Source organism: Rhamphochromis longiceps, linkage group LG9 (genome assembly GCF_057381845.1).
Source record: "Rhamphochromis longiceps isolate RC_006_pf linkage group LG9, R_longiceps_female_GT1.1, whole genome shotgun sequence".
NCBI lineage: Eukaryota > Metazoa > Chordata > Actinopteri > Cichliformes > Cichlidae > Rhamphochromis > Rhamphochromis longiceps.
In genome coordinates, this window is record NC_140565.1 from 27,537,182 (window position 1) to 27,559,271 (window position 22,090).

Consider the following 22,090-nt stretch of genomic DNA (forward strand, 5'->3'; position numbering starts at 1 on the left):
TGTAAGATAAAGTCTTTAAAATAAAGGATAACAAAGGGAATATGTCGTTGACAGGGATGATGTCCAGGAAGTGTAGAGGGAAAAAGTGCCCCAACAAGCTTTTGAAGTGAAACATCTCACTGAAATTGACATAAAAAGAGTACTGTTGTGTTTAAATAAGCTGTTGATTTAAACTCCAGGTGCAAAATATAGCTTCATATTGTGGATCTGAACTACTCTGGACAATCAGGAAATTCCTCTGACTTTCTCGGATCTGTTGTGATACAAATCTAACAGTCAGGACTCAGAGATTTGAGAGAAAGCAAATAGCTTTTAGCCATGATGAAAAAGTGCCACAGTGAAGTGTGATGTGAGCGAATGCTGACTCGTTATTACCCCCTGTCACTTCCATGACATCCGCCTGCCCTGCCTGTCCGTCTCAGCCTGCCGGTCCAGGCAGTCATTTTGGCCGGCGGTGACCTTATACATCTTGTCAGCATCTCTTTGCATGCCCGTGCTCGAGTATGTGTTTACAGTGTGCATGGGCGCTGCGATGGCAGATGGCGTGTCAGTGGGAGTGGGCGGGCCCATGTAATCTGTCCTGCTGAGTATTGGGCTGTGAGTGGCTGAGGTCCAGGCTCTGACATGTGTAATATCGTGACATCAGAGCTGGTCTGTTGCCCCATCTGACCGGTAGAGAGAGGTCACATGAGAAATGTGCTGGTCAGAGTTTGTTGTTTTGGATCAAGGATGCTGCGTGAGGCATCAAATACACTCAGTTCTCCGCAGTGTCATTACTCAGTCAGATCTGAACACAAGATGTTATATTTAGTTTGGCTTACTCTTTCAGGTCATTTCAAGGCCCACATTACTCTTATCAAATTATTCGTCAGCTAGGCACTGACCCTAGACATTATAAATGATGGACATATCTATTATGACATCATCCACTGGTGTAGTTCTGTTATGAGGTGTCGAGATGAGCGTTTTTGCTGAAGCCTTTGTGGTTTTCTGCAGTGAGAAAGGTGTGAATTTAACTGTTAATCCAACTGCATGCTCATTGGCTAATGAGCTGTCAATAACAAGCTGTTAGCCCCAGATTATTCTCCTTTCTGACATTTAAGATGGGATTATACTTTACGCATTCATAGATCTTTTTCCCGTGTGACTTTCATTTTGTGATCAGACACTGAGCGTGAGGTTCCATGTGGACTGCAAGAACTTTTCCACAGAGACTTTACATTACAATGCACTAGCCACGCATGCGACCCAGGTGGGGGACTTCAAAGAAGTATAACAGGAAAGACTGCTCGGCCGTCAGGGTTCCAGATGTGCACGTCTGTGTCCGCAATGTATAATGCAAACCTTAGAATGGCCAAAATTTTAAAAATGGACCTAATGTTTTATTCAGTATTTCCTGAAATGAGTCACGTGGAACTTGAGGTCCAGTCGGTGGTACATTTTCCCATAGACTCCTGTGAGACTGGAAGTCTTTTTACAATCACATCTAGTTCCCCCAGCTTTCATTAAAAACAAAGCAGGCTGAAGGCATTTCCCCATCGGCTTCACTTTTTATGTTTCGCTTTTCAGTCACAGAAGCTACGTCGGCCTTTGGCACTGTCTATGATGCTGACTAAACATTAGCATAGACTCCACATATATCATTGCCACTGTTTTATAAAACAAAATCAATCTTAACTTTTTCTATTCCTTCTGCTTTAGACAAACATGGAATCATGAACAGTTATTCTTTAAGATGTAACTGTTATCCACTAAGAAAATTGCACAACTTGAATGATCACTTCTTCATATATCACAGTAATCCCCTGATAGATTTACCTCTGTCCTCTTTTAAAAGCACAAACTAGATAATTCACTCTAAATTTTAAACACACCAAGTAAGTGGGCATGTCAGGGTTCACTGTCAGACTTCACATACCCTTGTTTTGGATGCTTGTCCTTCATGTTTTGCTTACTGAAGTCTCTGCTTAATCTCACAGCTCCCCTGAGCTTCTTCACACACACACACACACACACACACACACACACACACACACACACACACACACACACACACACACACACACACACACACACACACAAACGTCCTCCCTCACCTGGACGTCCTATTGTGTCACCTGAACCTCCCTCCTGTCCTTCTGTTCTATGTTTAGAGGTGTGAAAGTCACTAATGTCCTCCGTGAGGTTCACTTTTCCATCCCCTCATATGTGTGTCTGTGTGTGAGGAAGAGATAATGAGAGAACGGGGAGAACGATTCAGCTCCCCTTTCCTCGTCTCATCGCTCCTGCTCTCCCTAAGATCTGTCATCTTTTATATCCCAGAATTCATTGCAGCAAACAAAGGGCACTGATTCATCCTGACAGCCTGCCTCTCCCTCCCTCTCTTCTTCCTCTTCTTTCCAACCTCTCTCAGACATACCAACAGTCCTCCTCCTCCTCCTCTCTGCAGTCAAAGAACAGGAAGAAGAATAAAGGTAAGCAGGAAAGCCACCTGTTAGGTGTGAACAGATGCTGCCAGTTGTGATTTTTCACTCATCCACTAATGGAAGCAGGAAGAATGTGAGAGCAGCTGCTGCTTCACAAAGCCAGCAGTCATAGTAACACTTTATTTGATACTGATCTGAACTGAAATGATACTTTGCACTCACAAAACTAACTCGGGAAAACTCAGTTAAAGAAAGGTTGTGATGACAAATTTGACCAAACTAAAAAATCTAAAAAGCGAAGGGCATTTTTTATATAAACTAAGCTTTGGAACAGATGTTTACTGAGACTACATTAATGTGAGTCAACTATCATCAGAAAAGGTGTGCTTGTATTGTAACAGCTGTTCTGAACCCCTGAAAAGTTTTTATGTCTAATTCAATCTAATTAAACACTTTAATCCTAACACTGAAATGAGAAAAACCCCACTCTGGAAAACAAAAATTCCAAATAAAATTCAAAAATATGAAATTATAACTCTCATGTAACTGAAATAAAAATGTCATAATGAAAATGAAGGCAGTCACATAGCTGAGGAGGAGTGGGGCAAAATTACTGGTGCATTTGCTCCCAATAAGAGGATTTGTGGTAGATTCTTAATTTTCTGGTGTTAGATGTCAGCATATGGATGAATTTTTAAGTTAATTTCATATTTATGTGTGTAAACACCATCCATAATTACCAGCTCATGCACATCTGCTGCCCTTGCCCATATATTTCAGCTTAGAGATTGGCAAATTCCTCCATGATCATGCTCAGGACTGGAGGTCTGACTGAAGGGTTTACTGGCTAGCAGGAGAACATCTAACATTTCCAGTTTTTCATGCTTCCCAAAGCAATTTTTGAAGGCAAGTAAATCCCATGTGGAAGACAATTATATAGAAAAGACAGGACATTTAGTTTTAGTCATTGTTTGTTTGTAACAAACTCTTCTTGCATATTAAGTGGATCCAATGTATCTGGAGACAAATGTGGAAAAGTTTGTCATATCAGAAGACCTAAAGCTGTGTAGTACAGTATCACTTACACAACTAGAAACTGGAAACACAAGCGGAACTGCATGTTTTCTAATCTCTGACCAACTAGAAAAATTTTTTTTTTTGAATGATGAGTTTAAGTGGGTAATTTGGGGTGATTTCCTCTCTTTGTTTTAATTGTTCTGTGACCTTGGGAACTTTTGGAAAACTTTCATTTACAGCTCTCCAATTTGTGAATGATCTGCTTGAAAGCTCAATGTGAAACACATTGATTTAAATCAAGGGGGAACACAGATAACCAGCTGGCCATTAGAGGTTCATTTAACTTTTTGCTGGCATCTTTTATCTAGAGTGTACAATATGAATCAACAAGCTCTAGTTTTACTTTCAAACAACAGCTAAAAAAAACTGCTGTCAGTAGTAAGGGTTAGTATCCCAAGTAGTTTAGGTACATATATAACATTATTATAGAAACAATGCCAATGGATCAAACCAACCCCTTTGTCTAGGCTGTTTTTCTTCTTATGAAAGTGAATGAAATTTAACCCACTGAAGTCCTAGTGCTGTGTTGTCCTTAAATGGCTCACAGACAGTTTGTATGTTCATCTGATCAGGAAAACATCTTTTACCTTTCATCAACAACTAAATGGAAAGAACTTTTGCCCCTTCTTCATCTTTTCACCTCTCAAAGAAGCTACAAGAAAGTAGATCTTATAACCAAATGAAGAGTTCCCCTTCATTTTCCATCACTGTGGTAAATACACAGACATGGTGAATATGTAATGAATGTTTATATTTGTGGTAACTTAGTCTGAAATATATCGTCAGTTTTAAAAACTGCTCATTGTTTCGTTCTGTTTTGTGTTACTCAGGCTAAAATAAACAAGTGGCCACAATTAAGAAGTTGGGAACTGTAGCTGTTTTCTGAGCTTTCCTATAATCAATGATTTTAAAGAATGGTGGGCTTTAAAAATTCATTATTATATAAACTGATAAATTGCTCCAGTAATACTCAAGATTAAAGTCGATTTCTCCACATTTTTGTGATCATTTATTAACGGTAATGCATAATTGAAAAACCTCATTGCTTTTCATGCATTTCACAGTTTGGGCTGAGCCAAAGAAAACATGATTTATGGTTTTAGCAGTTGAAATAAACAGTCAAAAAATATCGATGTAAAAATTTTTTAATAATTTGCTTATGAGGTAGTTTTCTCACCTTGTAATCGTTTCATACTCATGCAGTCTGTGCAGACAGCTCTGTGTTTGCATTTTAACACGTTGTTCCCATTTTGCATGTTTTGATGAGCGTGCTGCAGACCGGACTGCAGGCGAATTTGCTTTCAGTCAGTGTGCACACATTCACGAATCCAGCATTTCTCTATATCATCGTTAACATTTATCGTTGCAGGATGATTACTGTAACATCAGTTCTTACCTTTTTAGTTTTATTTACATAAATGACTCAGTTGATTCTTTATTAGGATTTTTTCTTCTTTTTTTTTGGATAATTTTACTCACAGCCATCAGTATTTTTTTCCCTATCTGACCAAACCTTTTTTTCTCTTCTACCACACGAACGAGGATTAACATGTTGAAAGGGATTGTTTTTTGTTTTTTTCCAGAGGCCTTTTGCTTGTTTCACCATCTGCCATTGTGCGAAAGCTTTAGCTCCATCTGCACGTATGGTCAACGGCTTTGTTTGTTTACCGCAATTAAAGCAAAGTTTCAAAATGAGTGTGATAATAATGATTTATTCACAGTTCCACTGCTCCAAGTGGTACTCTTATCAAATGTGTAATGAAATATTAGTAACTCTTTTCGTTGAGGATCAGAGAAAAAAAAATCTTCGTTTTCTATAACGAGTAGTTCTCTTTTAAAGCTAAATTGGTGATGGTATCAGTTTATAGCCTGGAGCTGCTGCACAGAAAATGAAGAATAATCATTATTCGAGAGCACTTTTGTGCATTTTGAGGATGTAAGGTGTGTGTGTGTCTGTCTGTCTGTCTGTGTGTGTGTGTGTGTGTGTGTGTGTGTCGAGTGGGGTGGGGGTGTTCTAAAGCTTATTAATTATCTCCAGACTCAAAATCTTTTCACAATGCGTAGTTGAAGTGTAGTTTTTCATGTCATGCACTGTGTAAGAATCCTGTTTCCTTTAGACCTGCACTGCCACAGATGTAAATGGAGTATTGTAACCATGTTAAAAGACTTTTCATCCAGTACTATGCAAGTTTCTCCGTGGCCTCGACTGAGAGCCAAGTTTCCCCGGTAATCTTTAATGAGGAGCCTGCTGAGAAAAATGTTACAGGGCTTTTATGCCAGAAGGAAAAGGCAGTTTTTATTAAACACCTCTTACCTTACTGCAGTGCAGCAGCATTCTGTCAAGTCCAGAGACTGAGGCATTGCCAAGAATCATTGCTACATTAGGATGTGACATTTTGTGAAAGATTTTATTCACACTGAAGTGAGAACTTACAAGCAGCATTAGTGCTACCCTTTGAATGACACATTTTCCTTCTTTGAGTTTGTGCTTTCTTCTAGTTTTGAGATCATTTTCTGTCCGTGAATTCCGCTGCCTTCACATTTCCTCCATGTTGTTCCAGGACGAAGTTTGGCCTCGCTGAGTCGGAGGCGTGTTTCCTGCAAGGCGCTGGGCAGAGGAGACTGCGAGGGTTGGCTGTGGAGAAAGAGAGATGCAAAGGGTTACTTTTCTCAAAAATGGAAGAAGTACTGGTTTGTTCTGAAAGACAACTGCCTGTACTGGTACATCAATGAAGAGGTATGTCTCAAAACTCATGTTGAGGTTTTTACTGACACAAAAGTGATGCTTTAGCAAAGGAGGCATTACCACAGTCGGGACCTAGAACTACAACACCATACAAGTGGATGTGCTTTGTTTGAAGCTGCCCTCCTGCTAGTGTGTGATAAAGACAGTGGGAGACGTTTGCATATAGTTTTGTGAAAAAAAACAACAACTATACTTTCTTTTAATTTAAAGATGTATGTATCAAGACATAATATACTTGGTCCCTAACATGTTAATTTGCATGAATAACACAAATTGTTCATGCAAATTAACTCCAAGGTACATGCAAAGCTCAGAGAATTTATTAAAAAATAACATTTAAACAAAGCATTTCAAACTCTCCTTGCCTCAGTTAGCATCTTAACTGTTAAAGTTCATGACAGTACAATTAGAAAAGAACTGAATGAGTATGATTTGTGTGGAAGGTTTTCCAGGACAATGCTTCTTCTCTCTGCAAAGAACATGGTAGCACAGCTTAGATTTCCAAAATTATATATGAAATAATAACTTCTGGGACAATGTTTTTTGGACAGATGAGACCAAAGTAGAGATATTTGCACATAATGCACAGCATTATGTTTGATAAAAATCAAACACAACATATCAAACCTGTTATGCCCCTTTGCAACACCTGCTCCCTTTGCAGTGGCAGTGCACGAGTCTTCAGGTCTTACCTGGGTTGAAATGCTAATTGACTACACCTGGTGAGGTCCAAAACCTGGCACAGCTGCCAGGCTTTCGAGGGGCGCACCAGTTTTGTCTCTGTGGTACCACCTGTTTTAGCGAACTTATTATGTCATTTAAAATAAAATCTATTATTTTTTATACTGTGGTGTCAGACTCCATATTTATGTTGCTCCTTTTGAGAAAGGTTGTAACATAAATGGGGGCTTGTCCGGGATATTTTGGACACTTTAGATATGTTTGTGGAGACAAAACATCAGAGGTTTTGAGTGATGATTAAGGTGTTAGCTGTGATTGAGAAAACTCTCCTTAGCAAATGTGTTTCAGCTGGGTGGCTGTGCTGCCTGTCCACTGTAGTACCTGTTTGGTGGTTTAGTTTATTAAGTTTGGTGGTTATCCTGGGTGGGGATTCAGACTTCAGAGTTTTCTTGTAGACTGCATCTCTGATCTGCTGCCTGCTCTTGAGTTTGCGTTCAAAGTTGCCTCAAACATCTACATCTAGTAAATAAGTGTTTATGGATGCCAGATGATGAGGTGAGTGCTTTGTGCTGTGACCTTTAGTGTTGTGGAAAAGCTGGCTACTTTTGTTGGATCACTTGTGAGTGTTGTTGGCCAGGTGACGGCCAAAAACATTTCTTTAAATTGCGTAGATATTGCACTTCATTTGGGGTTGGTCACTAGTATGCTTGCTTTACTGAATTTTCTAGATCAAAGTAACTTGTTGTGGCATAGGGCCGCTTGGTGTGTGACTGTTTGTGTGATGGCAAGAACAGATCACATGGTTGGGATTGTTGGTTGATGCTTTTGGTTTGTGTTGTAGTAATTGTCTGAGTAATTACTTACTGAGTAATCCTTTTGATTTGTGGCTGTTGTGCTCATCTATGTGCTGGTCACATGTTACTTTTGTTTGCTCTGTGCAGCAACTTGGGATCCTCATATCCATGTTTGAAGATGTCAACTAAAGTTATGTGTGAGGTGTTAGGCCCTTCTGCAACCTCTTTTCTCTTTGCAATTTAAAATTATATAATGATAAAAATAAAGTACATTTTTAAAACTCTGGTGACAGTCTCCATATTTCTGTTTTGGCTTTTGAGCTTGGTCTTAACAAGCACAAACACCTTATGACAGCTGTCAAGATGGAGGTGGTGGAGGGTTGAGAGAGAGCTGTGTATAAACAAATACAATGCATTCTTCAACTAAACTGAAACTGAAGCAATGTTGTAAAGAAGAGTGGGTCAGAGAAACAATGGGAGAGACAGAAAAAGTCATACATAAAATCATTATTTCAAGTTGTTGCTGTCAAAAGTGGTTTTATGAGCTACTGTATCACGGGGTGTACTTTGTTTTTCTACACACTACTTCTGTGTTGTGACTTAAATAAATAATGAAATAGTGGTATATGTAGTAAAATGTGGTATACGCCTGAGGTTGGATTTAAATAACTTTAAGAGTAATTTCTCTTTTTTTTGCCCGATATGTAAAACCATGGAATTGACAGAACTCTTACATTTTTTGCACATGACTGTAAAGTCAAACTTATTTATATAATTTGATTAATTTGTATCAACATTAGCGTAACGTCTTTATTTATTTTTAACATTCTTTTTTATCCCACCATCACTTTTCCCCCCTTCTAGTTATCTGGTTTATGGCTAAATAAACCAGAAAAAAAAAAGCTGGCAAGAATTCGCTTCTTAACACTGTCAGTGCAAACCCCGTCAGTGGCTGACCAGAGAGCTGTTAGGTTTTAAAGTCTTATCTTTATTTAATCTGACATTCATCAACCTCTTCCTGTTCAGTCAGACTTAGAAAAAATAATGTGCATTTGGAAAAACAGAGAGTGAACACATGAAATCAACAGTTTTTTTAGCCATCCTCTTTTTCTTTTTTTTTCTTTTTTTTTTGGCTTGCTGTCTGTCTTTTTTTTTAAACATTTCTTTCTCCTCGCTCTTTGTTCAGGATGAAAAAGCCGAAGGTTTTGTCAGTCTTCCAGAATTTAAGATCGATCGAGCCAGTGAATGCCGCAAGAAGTAGTAAGTGCTTAACAAACGCAGGTCTCTTGCATATATATGTGTATGTTACGTGCAGATCACATGCTCTTGAATGTATGAATGTGTGCCTGCAAAAATAACACCCTCTATCCCTCTAGTGCTTTCAAAGCTTGCCACCCCAAGGTCAAGAGTTTCTACTTTGCAGCAGATGGAGTGGATGACATGAACAGGTAAAGGAGTGTGTGCAGGGTGAAGGTTATAGAGTAGGGCAGACTTCCAGCTGGGTGGCTAAACACCACAAAAGACCCTTCAAGTAAAAAGGGGGAAAAAAGTGTTTTATTTAATGTTTAAAAAGGGAATTTGTTTTTAGTATCAAAAATTTTAAGACATTTTCACAGAGGCCATTTTTTTATAGGTGGCCAATTTTTTTATGAGTCACAACATACTAAGGATAATATATTATACCTATGTACCTGTTTTTGTCTGTTACTGACTTTTTTTAAACAAAATATGTATATATTTGTTCATCCATGTCTTACATAACATTTAAACCATGTTTGATATACCTATTTACTTATATGATGTAGTTATCATGCTGTAGATCAGAGCAGCTCAATATCGTTTCAAACTTTTAAAAAAACAAAAAATTAAAATAAAAAGAAGTAATCATTTTTTCCCAAGTGATTATTTATGTACACTGTGAGACTTTGGGACCCCAAGCGAAATTGTTATTTTAATGTTTAATTATTTGTTTGCGTACATTATGAGATAATCTAATTAGTTCCCCCTTCTGTTAGGTGGCTGAGTCGCCTCAACATGGCCGCTGTAGGCTATGCAGAGCGAGAGAGGATACGCCAGGAGCAGGGTGAGGGGCTCATTCAGCGACATGGTGAAGGGTTCTTCAAACGATGGCTGCTGTAGGATGTCATCTTAAGCCAACAACACAATAATACTTCTATACCTATTGAACTTATTGTTATATTCCCAGAATAGCCAGATAAATCTCCTAGGGGCTTACTGGGAGAAAAATTTGTTAATGGGCAACTAATGACCCCGTACCACACATGACTGTTTCATTACACCCCCAGGCACTCAGAAACCAAACAGTTATTTTTCATCCGCTTGGTAATGTGATGCAATTAGCTATTTCTGGAAATATATTCTCCTTCAGTTCTCAAAAACTAACAAGCGCAGAGGAACCATTCACTTAAAAGCGGTCCACATTCTTCACTCCACTGACGAAATGTAAAGTAATGTACATGTTTTCCAGGTTTTTTTTAAGGTCCTGGGAAGAAAATAATAATTTACAAGGTTAGTTTGAATTTAGCTAAATGTTAATAGTGAGCAAACCAGGTAAATGACATTATAATCTGGGTAAAAGTATTTGAACTATAACTTTGGACATAAGCAAAGATAATCAACTCAATACCCCCAAGGTTTTGGATGGTAATGAGGTGAAGCTAGTTGGGTCTAAAAATGTTGAAAACAAAGCCACAAAAGCCAGGGGAATAAAATGCCATCATTCATACCATTTATACGAAAAGAAAAAAGTGGTTTTTTTTAATGATTAAAAAGGATGTTTGTTTTTATTACCAAATATTTTAAGACATATTAGTTGTTAATAATTTGGTTTTAACTGTTTAGTCTGAACAGTTTTTGATCCTTTACTATGTTCCACATAAAATCTGAAGCATTAAAAAAATTCTAAAAAAAAAGAAATGTCTGGAACATGGTTAGCCAGAGGCTGCAGAATACTCTGAGACTTTTGAAAAGCTTAGATTAAAGATTTTTTTGTGTGTTCAGTTCTAATATTTTTTTAAAAAAAAGAAAACTGTTCATGGGTAGAATAACCAATGAGCTTTTTGGCCCTCGTGTCTGTTTAAAAAACTTAGCTATGAATAAACATCACAGTTTTTTCTTCTTTTTTTTCCCCCCCTCTCTCTGTTTTTTTTTTTTTTCAAGATTTACATGTCAGTTGGTTGCTGACTCGTAGCAAATGAATTATTGTTGCTATATCAAAGGTTTTTTGTGTATTAAATACTCAAAGCAAAACGTCCATTCTACTTGTGGAGTGAGGACCAAAATGCAAGATCCTCATTCAGAGTTTCAATAAAAAGCCAAAATTTTAATAGTTGTAATCCAGATTTAAAACTTAGTCCCAGGAGATCAGGAACAGTAAACAGAACAAAAGAACAAAGGAGAGACAGGGCTATTTATACACACAAAAGGTAATCAGGGAATAGGAATGGGAATAGGGAATATATAGAGCTGAAACTAATCTAGACAATAACAGTCAAATTAAAAGTGTGACACAAGAGACAAGTAGACAAGTAAAACTAGAAGTGAACTGCAACCATAACTAAAGCACATGAAACAAGAGTAAACTTGACACAAGAGAAAGCATACAAGGTCAAGATAGAGGGAAACATTAGTCTATAAAGTCAAACAGTAGCAACATGTAACCAAAAGTGAATGACTGAAAATACTAGGCAATATTTGAAAATGAAAAGTGAGTAAAAACATAAAATAAACCCAGAACAGGAAACAAAACTAAAATCACCCCACATAGCAGACAGGTCTGTCCCGGATCTGGTGTCAAGCTGGCACTTCTGACTGACTGGTGTCATGGCAGGGTGTATGTCAACCAGATGTGGGCCAGGTCTGGCAATGATGGCACTATTTATGTTCCCATTTTCCTATTTTAGTTAGAGGACCCAAATGCCATGTTGCAATACTATACCGCTATGGTAGCCAATGTTTCAAATGCAGGTTTGACAGGTTTGTGAGAGTACACTTCATCCAAAACCTAATGAGGGTTTAGTCATGTTTACTGCCGGGTGGTTGTAGCTCCAGGGGTAGAGCAGGTCACCTTCTGATCAGAGGGTTAGTAGTTTGATTCCTGGCTCCTCCAGTCTGTATGTCAAGCCTGTGAATATGTATGAATGTAGTTAGGAAGCACTCAGTTTAGAGAGATTGGGTGAATGTGGCATGTTGTATAAAGCACTTTGAGTAATCCAGGAGAGTAGAAAAGTGCTACGTAAGAATCAGTCCATTCACTGTCTGAATGGAATTTTGTCATGTTATTTTTGCACTATTATGTTCCGGCACATGTTGTGGTTTGATTAACGTACACATTAGGCTGACATCTGTTGCCAGAGCTGAAACTGTTCTGGGCCAGCACAGGACCACCAGTGTGTCTGCAGCTGGCCTTGTGCTGGCCTATGTGTGGGCCACCTCTGGCAAACCAGATCTGGGCCACCGTCATTCTTTGCGGTATGTGGGTTATGTGTAAGCACATTGTGTTGGCCAGATCCGAGCCATACCAATTTTGCTATGTGGGACAAACAAGAATTCAACCTCCAACTCCATCTGGGAACTGTGGCACAAAATGCCTGATAAGATGTTAACCTGATAGATGTACTTGGGGCATGTTTTCTATCTCTCATGGTATTCCGATGGCTGAATGGAAGGTAAATCAATAGACAGGTGGATAAATGGAAAGAAAATGGTGGAATACTTAGTACAAATAAATAATAAATAATAAATACTATATTTATCCATTTACTTTATTTTATGCAGCTCTTCAGATTATCTTAGCTCTTCTACCATGAGGCTGCCCTCCCTTTTGATTTGATTCAAAAGAATTTGATTCATATAGCACCAGTTCCCATCAATAGTCATCTTAACCACATTACTTTGCAAAGTAAAAACCCAACAGAATCACATAATTTTGTTTTTTTAAATATATTTGTCTGTACATATGCATATTTAGATTGTTAAAATACTTTCACAAATGGACCATAATTTCACAAATATTTGTCCATTATTTAAAAGATTGAACTGTTAAATTCAAATGTAATGCTATGGAAAAATATATAAAATGATTCTTATAAACTTTTTTTACATCAATAATAATAATTATTATTGTCATTTAGGGCGATTGTGGCTCAATAGTTGGCAGTTCACCTTGTAATCAGAAGGTTGCTGGTTCGAGCCCCGGCTCGGACACTCTCGGTCGTTGTGTCCTTGGGCAAGACACTTCACCTACCACCTACTGGTGATGGCCAGAGGGGGGATTATAAAGTGGAATTGTAACGCGCTTTGAGGGTCTCAAAATAAATGCAATCCATTATTATTTAAACCAACTGTTAACTGTATATTTCTGTACATTTAAGTATTATTATTCATATTGCCGCATTCATTGACCTTGTTTATAGGTAATTTCATTGTTTAATCACATTAAAGTGTTCCTAATTTAATGTTTAAAAGCACTTGAAAAAGGCAAAATCCCATGTAAAATTAGGGCAACAAACTGTATTGTCATTACTGAAAATAACCTTATTTTCATGAGAAAGTTATTTTCTGTTATTTTCTGGTATTATTTTTGCCCCCAGCTGCTGGAATATTACTGTTTTTTTAGGATTTTCTTTTTTTTTACGGTGTACACTGACTACTGATTATTCATCACTTCAATCATGTTTAATATGAGCATCCATCAGTTTAATAAATGACAGAAAATAAGGAAAAGTGTAATTGGTTCCCATTAAGAAACAACACTCTAAGCTAATATGTAAAATGTGCATGATACTACAAATACACTAGATGTATGTGTACGGATGGATCTGACAGTATGTGGGTGGGTTTCCTGTAGATTACTGGAGTGAAAGTGAACATGAGGATGACGCTGCCTCCAGCCCCAAACAGGACAGTCCCCCACCTCCATATGACACCTACCCACGGCCTCCATCAGTGAGTCACTCTCTCTCAAACACGCGCACACACACACACACACACACACACACACACACACACACACACACACACTGTAAACTGTATTGCATCTCTCACAAGGTAGATATTGTACTCGGAGGCTAAATTGAGGCCTTGTGCTTCCTAGTCCACTGTAACAGTTGGAATTATTGCCAATAAAGCAATAAGTACAGATAGTGCTGAGGCTATATTAAACATAAATGTTGCTATATTTGAAGTTGAAATGGGTTGCTGTACATCATGCATCTCTGTCCTGGGCTATGTTTTTTTTAATCATAGGGTAAAAGAAAGGAAACACCAACAGCACCTTGTCCATGTAATTGAAGTTACAAAACACAGGCTGCTAAGTTTTAAGATAATAATAGAGTCACTCAAACACCCCTCTGCTTTGTCTTCTTGTCTCTCACCTACCATATCACACACTTACTCAATCAGGCAGGCATGCTGATGAAATCCTTTCTTTGAAGTGTGTCATATGGTTGAATGAAACAAGGCGATCATTTGATGTCTGCCACATTGTCTCCCTTCCTTTTTCTCTATCAGATGAGCGCCTACTTGGAAGGAGGTCGGACCACTCGGCTGTCTTCCACAGAGACGTCTCGCTCTCGCTCATCCCAAGAGGACTTCCTTTGTGGCGAGCCCCCTGCTGCAGCTGCAGAGCCGCAGTACCACCCTGGTCCTCTTGGGGGAGGCACCACACACAGTGGCAGAAAAGCAGGGGGCAGCAACAGCAGCGACGTACAGTACAGATGTGATCCTGTAGAGGTGTGTGATGATGTTTAATATTACCTGAGTTTAATGGTCTCATTTCAACAGTTCGGAAATTGTTCTTTCGACTTCGGAGCATGAATGTGCTTTTTAGTCTGAATTTACACTCACCAGCCACTTTACTACATTCATCTATTCAACTGCTATTTAACGCTGATGCATAGTTAGCTAATCACATGACATTAACTCAGTTCGTTTAAGCATGCGGACATGGGAAAGAAGGCCTTCTGAAGTTTAAAAAGAGCATCAGAATGGGTAAGAAGTGACTTTGAATATGGGATAGTTATTGACAGGCTGGTCTCAATATTTCAGAAAGTACTGATCCACTGAGATTTTTCCACACAACCATTACATAGTTCTGCTGTGACATTCTGATGTTAAAAGAACAAGTAAAGCGTGGATCCACCCAGCTTTGCATGTATATCAATGGTTCAGCCAACTGATGGTGGTATACTATTACTAACTATAGTGTGGGACTCTTGATTTCAATTACCGTATAAATTATATCAAATAGATTTTGTTCCTAAGTTCAGACTCTAGAAGATGATGAATATAGTGCAACAGACTGTTTCCTAATTAGCATATTATGTTTAGAGAAATACATTTTACCAACAATAAACTACAATTTGTAATATAGGAGCTGCCTTCATATGGGACCACATGCTTTGATTGCATCTGGTAAGTCTACTGAATAATTTGTTTATCTGTTGTTTTCTGTAGTACCGCTCCAGTCCTGCTGGGGGCAGTAGTGAGACAGGGTCCCCGGGCCGCTCTTCATCATCGCAGAGGCGCTCTTGGCAGGACCTGATTGAGACGCCATTGACCGAGGCTGGACTGCACTACCTTCAAACTGGACCACTTGGTAGTGCCCAAATTCCAATTCAGTTGCTTGAACACATCAGTGTTAGTGACTTCTGTTTAAGCTGTGATTATGTTCTACAGAAAGAATGAAAACCCAATGTGTTTCTGCACACCAACATGTTTCCCAGATCTTCCCCTCATAGTGGTTTGTTGCAATATAGGTGAAAAAACATATTCTTTCCAAGATGGCAAAAAAAATCTAAAAATGGATTAGTGTCATTTAATTATAAAGTGTAAAGTTTGTTTTTCATTAGTTATTAAATCTAAATCAAAGTGTCTCATATTTAGCTAGCTCGCTTGATAACAACCAGTTCTTTATTGTTCTTATTTAGTATACAGTAAACATCTATGGCAGTCCAGCTCTTTCAAGAGGGGAATGTCTGAGGTACATGTAGGTTAAATGGTGTGACTGTGTTTCGGCCAAAAGAAAGTACAGCTTCAATTTTTATGTCTCCACCCTCTGTTTTCTGTCATGCAAACTCTTATTCCATGCACTGACATTATGAAACATAGACGTAGCATTTGCTTGGAAAAATTAAACCAGTGTGAAAGTGCCTTAAGCCTGCATTTTATCTCAAGGCCAAAAGATGGCGATAGTTGTGGATAGAGTCAATGAGCAATCAATTTCACAGTAAGGCACGCCCCTTCCTATCACATTTGTTTTAAAAACAAGATGACAACAGTGGAAATGCTCATCTTGAGGCTTCAAAACAAGCCTGTAGAAACCAGTGGATGACATCATGATAACATGATGACATCATATTAGTTATGTCCATCTTCAATACTGTATCTACCTGTACCAGGAATGCCATTTTTTTTCCCTGAGCTATAAAATAAATGAGTGAATTAATTAATTAATAATTAATTCTGTACAATATGGTCTTGTATAGCAGTGTCTTATATAGAAATATAGACTTATTATATATACTTATATATACTGTATATTATACCTTTGTACTTTTACCCCATCAAATTTAACAAAATGGTTGCTTCACTAAAAGTAACAGAACTGCAAAAAAAGTGTTTTTTTTTTAAATTTGCTATATCTTAGATTGTTATTTTATTAATACCAAGAACAAGAAAGCTTTTCCAGAAAGTGTGCCATTAAAATTTTGAAAGGTCCATACACAGAGCAGAATTTCTAGTGTTTTGACAGGAACTACTCTCTGCTCAAGAAAGCGCCCCCATGAAAACTGTCTGCTATCATCTGTGATCATCAGCTTCAGCTCTCCCTCATTAAAATCAACTTTGACCCCTGCCTGCAATGATATTTGTCAAATATTTTGTGCAGCTGCTGATGCAGCTTGAAGCTTGTGTGTTTTATATATGATCTTGTGTTTAATAGTAATGTATGTGTTAAGTGTTCTTTCTGATGCTCCAATGTGGACAGTGGCTTTAAAGCTGGAATAGCAATGTGTCTCTGATTCAGTCAGAATATATTTAAAATAAATGTTACTGTATTGAACAGAGTGTTCTTTTAAAGAAATGAGTCATGTTGCATTCATGACTCAAATAACAGCAAATCAATTTTCTTTTCTTTTCATTGCAGAGGACGCCGTCTTTGCTGAGCCAGGTGGTGGCTCAATGATGGCCGGAGCCGTTTACACTCTTCCTGCTCCGAGGAATGTCCCGTTGCCCATGGCAATGCAGAGGCTGATTCCTATGGCAACCCAGGGAGGGAAACCCCGCAGCTTCACACTGCCACGAGACAGCAACCTCCACACGCTCCTCGCACCGCCTGCAAAAGAAGAACAGCAAACACACAACGGTGAGTTCATGCTGGATCAGGCTTTTGGTGTGAAATGCTTACAAGGGCACAGAGAGCTTAAAGCTAATCCGGAAGCATTATTTTTATTCACTATGTTTTAACACCAAATCAACACTACAGTAAAGACAAAAGCAGCATTCATTATACAGTACACAGAGATTTTAGGCAATAAAAATAAAGCGAAAATACTTTAAATCAGACTATGAACCAGCCACAACATCTGAACATTGATGCAATTTAACAGTTAAAACTAGCTACCAAACAAGCAGTGTTGCATTAGAAAAAAATAAATTCAAATAACAGAGAAACATATGAAATGTTATATAGGGGAGAATAATGAGCTCTCCTAAAGGATTGCACAAATGGTTTAAACCAGCCGTTCCCAAGCTACATGGTCTTCTTTAAGGGCCATTAGTGAGGTTGCTGCTTTGTCTGAAAGCAAGAAAAAAGCCTCACAATTCAAACTTTGAAAACTTCTTTTAACAACAGAATTTCATTATGTTGCTATGAGACTGCAAGCAGCCACGTCTGTGGATGAAAACTAAAGCCAATGCAAAATTCCCCACTGCAGAACTGCAGTTCCTCTCTTGACCACTTGAGGCTGGCCCAAAGCTGTGTTTTAACCTTTTAGAGCCATTTAATTGAATTAAATGCCAAAAATGATATGGCCTGCTGCGAGTTACAGTTCATTCTAAGTGAAATTCTAGTATTTTATCAGTCTGTTACTAAGCACCAATTATCGGTTTCTAAGCACCAGTATCCGTGTCTATGCTTTGTACCTGTGTGGTTTTTGGATGCAGATTGCTACACATGCTCACTACCCTTAGCTTATAACTTAGGGCTTTCAAATTCAGTAACTTGTGGGAGCAAAAACACCAAGATTGAGGTTTTCTGTAGTCCAAAACCAATGGGTGATGCCACGATGACTATGTCTAGCTTTTATATACAGTCTGGTTTTCATGACATTTGTTGAATTGCTATGTGCTGCACGCTATTTTCACTGCAAGAGCTCAATGAGGGAAAATACTTCCAAGTACTTAATATTGCTCCATAATAACGGGGGCTCGGGTGTTTCATACAATGACAGCTAATTCTGAGCTAGTTCTAGCCACTGACACAACGAGCTGGAATGATCAAATCTGGAAAAAAATAATTGCATGTTTGACCTTCTCGATTTCACTGAAGGACAAAATATTTTATGTTGGGGATTAACTCAGTAGAAGAAGCTGGTGCTGCTCTCAGTGATGCATTTTTTGGGTAACAGCAGAGCGCAAAAATGTGTCTCGCTGTGAATGACAGCCACTAGAGACTGAGGGGGAGGGGGAAAAAGGAAATTTCTTTTTAAGGTGAAGATGTCAGCACATGTGCCATATATAAAAACTGCTCTCAGGCACAGACATATCCATTTAAATCATCATCAGCTTGAAGCAGAGCACACTGCAGTCATACATTGATCTAATGAGGCTAATGACACCACGGTGCTCCTGTTGCCAAGGTGAGGCAAGCAGCATATGAAAAGAAAGGACTGCAAGAGTAAATAAGACTGATTTATGTAATAGCATGATATATGTTGCATTTGTTAGGGAATGGATTGAACAATCAATTATAATGTGAGCAAGGAAATAAAACTGCCAAAGTGATGAGGGTGTCCCTGAGGCTGACAGGATTTTCTCCTCGTTAATAATCCTGCTGTGACTAATACAAATCATTACACAATGTCGTAGATGTGTCGAGGTGTGCTGCTGTCCTCCAGTGGTTGATCTGAGATATAACTTAAGGCGCTCCCCGGCCTTTTAGCTTCTAATCCTGTAACAGATGTGAAGCAAAGAGTTCAACTCAACATTAAATGTGCGGGTCTCTGTTTCCCCTCTGACTGCTCTGAAGGTGGCAGTGAAGGTGCCTCGCTGGGCGACCTGTTTCGTGCGTGCGAGCAGGGTGGGGTCTGTCCTCTGGGTCGGGGGTCGGAGTCCAAAGGTCAGTCAGAGTTCAGGCAGTCATTTCTCCGAAGGGCCGCTGACCCTCATCTCAACGAGCGCCTGCACCGCCTCCGCATACTGACCTCCACGTTGAAGGTTGGTCCTCACTCTCATTCATATAGACACATGCGCAAGACGAGCACGGGGGCACGCCAAACACATGCACACTTACAGAGGCACAGGAGGATTTTAATTTCTGACGAGACGACTGACCTTTCCCTAACCTCTCACCCAAACTCTTGTCGATGTTTGTACAGATGTAGACACCGGGTTTGTGTGATGCATTTCTGGCCATTTGAAATACTATAAAAAAACAAACCAGCGTACAAACATTTTATAAGCAAGACGTTTACCACATTTGAAGAAATAAAAAAAACTAACATTTCAGTTAAAGTTGTTTTTGATGTTTGTGGTGCATTTATTTTCACTTGTACAAAATTAATTGCTATTGCAGTGTACTGCTGATACTGACAGTATGTGTGTGGGATACTGGTCTCGAACTCCAGTCCTCGAGGTCCGGTGTCCTTTCCATGTGTCCCAGTTGCAACACACCTGAACACAATTAGTAGGACATTAGCAAGACTCTATCCGGTTGTTCAGTCTGACGTCACTAGCCGTGTCTGGGCCTAAACTCCGCTACAGGTCCATATATCAAACGATCACTATGGCATTACTGAGAGTTGAAAAACTGTCTAAAGTCTTTCATCTATAATAAAATGATCAGCGTTCTGCTCTACCAGGTGTAAAGATTGAGTTTAACATCCAGGCATCCATGAAAACGGAATTTATGACATTTAACGGAGTTAGAAGTTAGCAGGAAGTTAGCTCGCTAGCTTCTATCTAAATACAATATAGCATGTCCTGACTGGGGGTTTTGGAAACAAATTAAAACGTACAGCTCTGTTATCACTTCCAACATAAATGTAGACAGAGAACTAAACAGCAGTGACGTTTGTAGGCTTACTGAAGTTTGGCTAGCTGGTATATAATGATGTGCTACGTGACCGCTAGCGACACAGCTATGTTAGCATAGCATATAAACAAGCTAACTTTTTTTCCACTCGATAAAAGTTACCGTGAGTGTTCTCGGTGGTCAGGAACAAATGTAATCGCATGGCAGGATGGTGTAAAAGGACCAAACTTCAGCCAGGAGAACAACTGAGATAATCCATCCACAATACGAGGTTAGTCATTCATATACTGCTGCATGGGCTGGGCTGGGCTGTAGTTACATCCTAAGGTTTTAAAAACTGAGTTTAAATAAATGATTAGCGGTAATAAAAGCTGAGGGAGGTCAACAGTGATCACTGACTGTTTTAGGAGCTTTTTGAGATTAAATAGAAGAAAATACATAACATTAAACATGTTAACAACACAAAAGCCATATTAAACGCAGACTACTTTAGGCCCGGAAGTAGGATTCGCCACGTCATCACTTAACAACTGGATAGAACTTAGGTGGCAATTCAGCCATTTGATTCATGTTACAGCAGCTCGTGAGTGAATGAACATGGTGCAATAAAAGTACTTTTAGGAGTAAATTTTTCCAAACACTTAACATTGACTTAAATTTACTTGAGTAGGATTAGTGTTTGCCACTTCAACATGCAGTCAAGTTCTATACTCTTGCTAGTGACCTACTAATTTTATTCAGGTGTGTTGGAAAAGAGAAACATGGAAAGGTTTCAGGATACCAGCCCTCGAGGACTGGAGTTCGAGACCCCTTCTCTAGATAAAATATTTGCTGGAGAAAAGTAATGCAATAAAAAAAAAGTATTTTACGACAGAAGTTAAAAGCAAAATTGTATAGAAATCCTGTCATCTGTGTTTGCTGGCTCGGTATGCAACTGTTAGCCAATGAGATGTTAATTTTGGTGAACAGCCTCAAACCAAACTATATCTGCCAAAACAGGTGTACAGACGACTCCTTACAGTGTCTTTCAGTAGAGACTCATAACCTTAAACTCAAAGCGGCCACACCCTTAATGATCCATAAGTTTAACCTTTAACCGAGTTTAAAGAAGGATACAGTTTGCATGCTAAAAACACAAAATCCATTTTTCCAAACATCTTTATTTGTGCTGTAAATTTGGATATTTTGAGAATCTATGGAGATTGAATCAGTATTGGAGGCGGCCTCAAAGGGCCTTTTGAGAAGCTGCAGCTTTGAGGCATTTCTGCATTGGCTTTATTTTCAGCTCTTCTGTGAAATCTGTAAAACGTTTGACTAGGACACAACACGATGGTTAACAGAATTGCTCTCGGGAACAGACGTTTGCTTACTAAAAACAACGAAATGGACCTCAGTAAGAGAAGTTGCTGCCAGTAGGTACTCACACAAACAATAAAGGCATATAGGAACAGACACTTTTGAGTCTGGAGCTTAGCAAAAGGTCAGTTTTGTTGAACTTTATTTTCCTTCCATAGAATTCAATTTTTGTGAAATCACTGTATTTCACCTCATATTATTAATCTTACAGGTCATACTCCTCTAAAATCTTATCAGAAACTGCCTCCTCCCCATTCCTTCTTCACAAACCTTTTGAACTGTAAGATTTCTTGAAATAATGGTTTACTTCAGAAATTGTGCAAAGGCTATTGACCTCAAGGCAAAACGTGCTGCTTGTAAAATAGAAACACATATTCTCATCTGTTCAAAAATAAAACATTTGTTAAAGCTATGATAAGACAGAAGAATGGCTCTCTCCATGAGGATTTATTTCATAATTGTATATTTATGATAATTTCTGACTGTGATGCACACATAAACACCGCTCATGTGCTGGAAGATGTCTGTCTTGTTAGTTTTAGTGGCGTTATCTGTCACAGTGTGTCTCCTCAGAGTCCTCAGATGTCAAGCAGCCGTCTGTTGCTTCATGCTGTCTGAGCAGCAGTGATGCTCCCAGGCTGGGTGGCTCTTTTGCTGTTTTTTTTATGTCTCTAGAGTTTGTTTCTTTGTTGCTTCCTCCGTGTATGGGGGCGGGATGGCAAGTGAGGGCATGGAG

General features: G+C 38.8%; 1 protein-coding gene across 1 annotated transcript in view; it reads left to right on the top strand.

Annotated features, from left to right (window-relative positions):
* The window catches only part of cnksr2a (connector enhancer of kinase suppressor of Ras 2a), an 85,944-nt gene that overhangs the window by 61,436 nt on the left and 2,418 nt on the right, over positions 1 to 22,090 (top strand). Inside the window, exons 14-23 of the mRNA XM_085417829.1 lie at positions 2,414 to 2,474; positions 6,065 to 6,240; positions 8,911 to 8,984; positions 9,101 to 9,172; positions 9,740 to 9,807; positions 13,594 to 13,691; positions 14,256 to 14,477; positions 15,201 to 15,342; positions 16,891 to 17,109; positions 18,994 to 19,181. Coding sequence (XP_085273955.1) covers positions 2,414 to 2,474; positions 6,065 to 6,240; positions 8,911 to 8,984; positions 9,101 to 9,172; positions 9,740 to 9,807; positions 13,594 to 13,691; positions 14,256 to 14,477; positions 15,201 to 15,342; positions 16,891 to 17,109; positions 18,994 to 19,181 — 1,320 coding nt within the window. The remainder of the gene's footprint in view (positions 1 to 2,413; positions 2,475 to 6,064; positions 6,241 to 8,910; positions 8,985 to 9,100; positions 9,173 to 9,739; positions 9,808 to 13,593; positions 13,692 to 14,255; positions 14,478 to 15,200; positions 15,343 to 16,890; positions 17,110 to 18,993; positions 19,182 to 22,090) is intronic.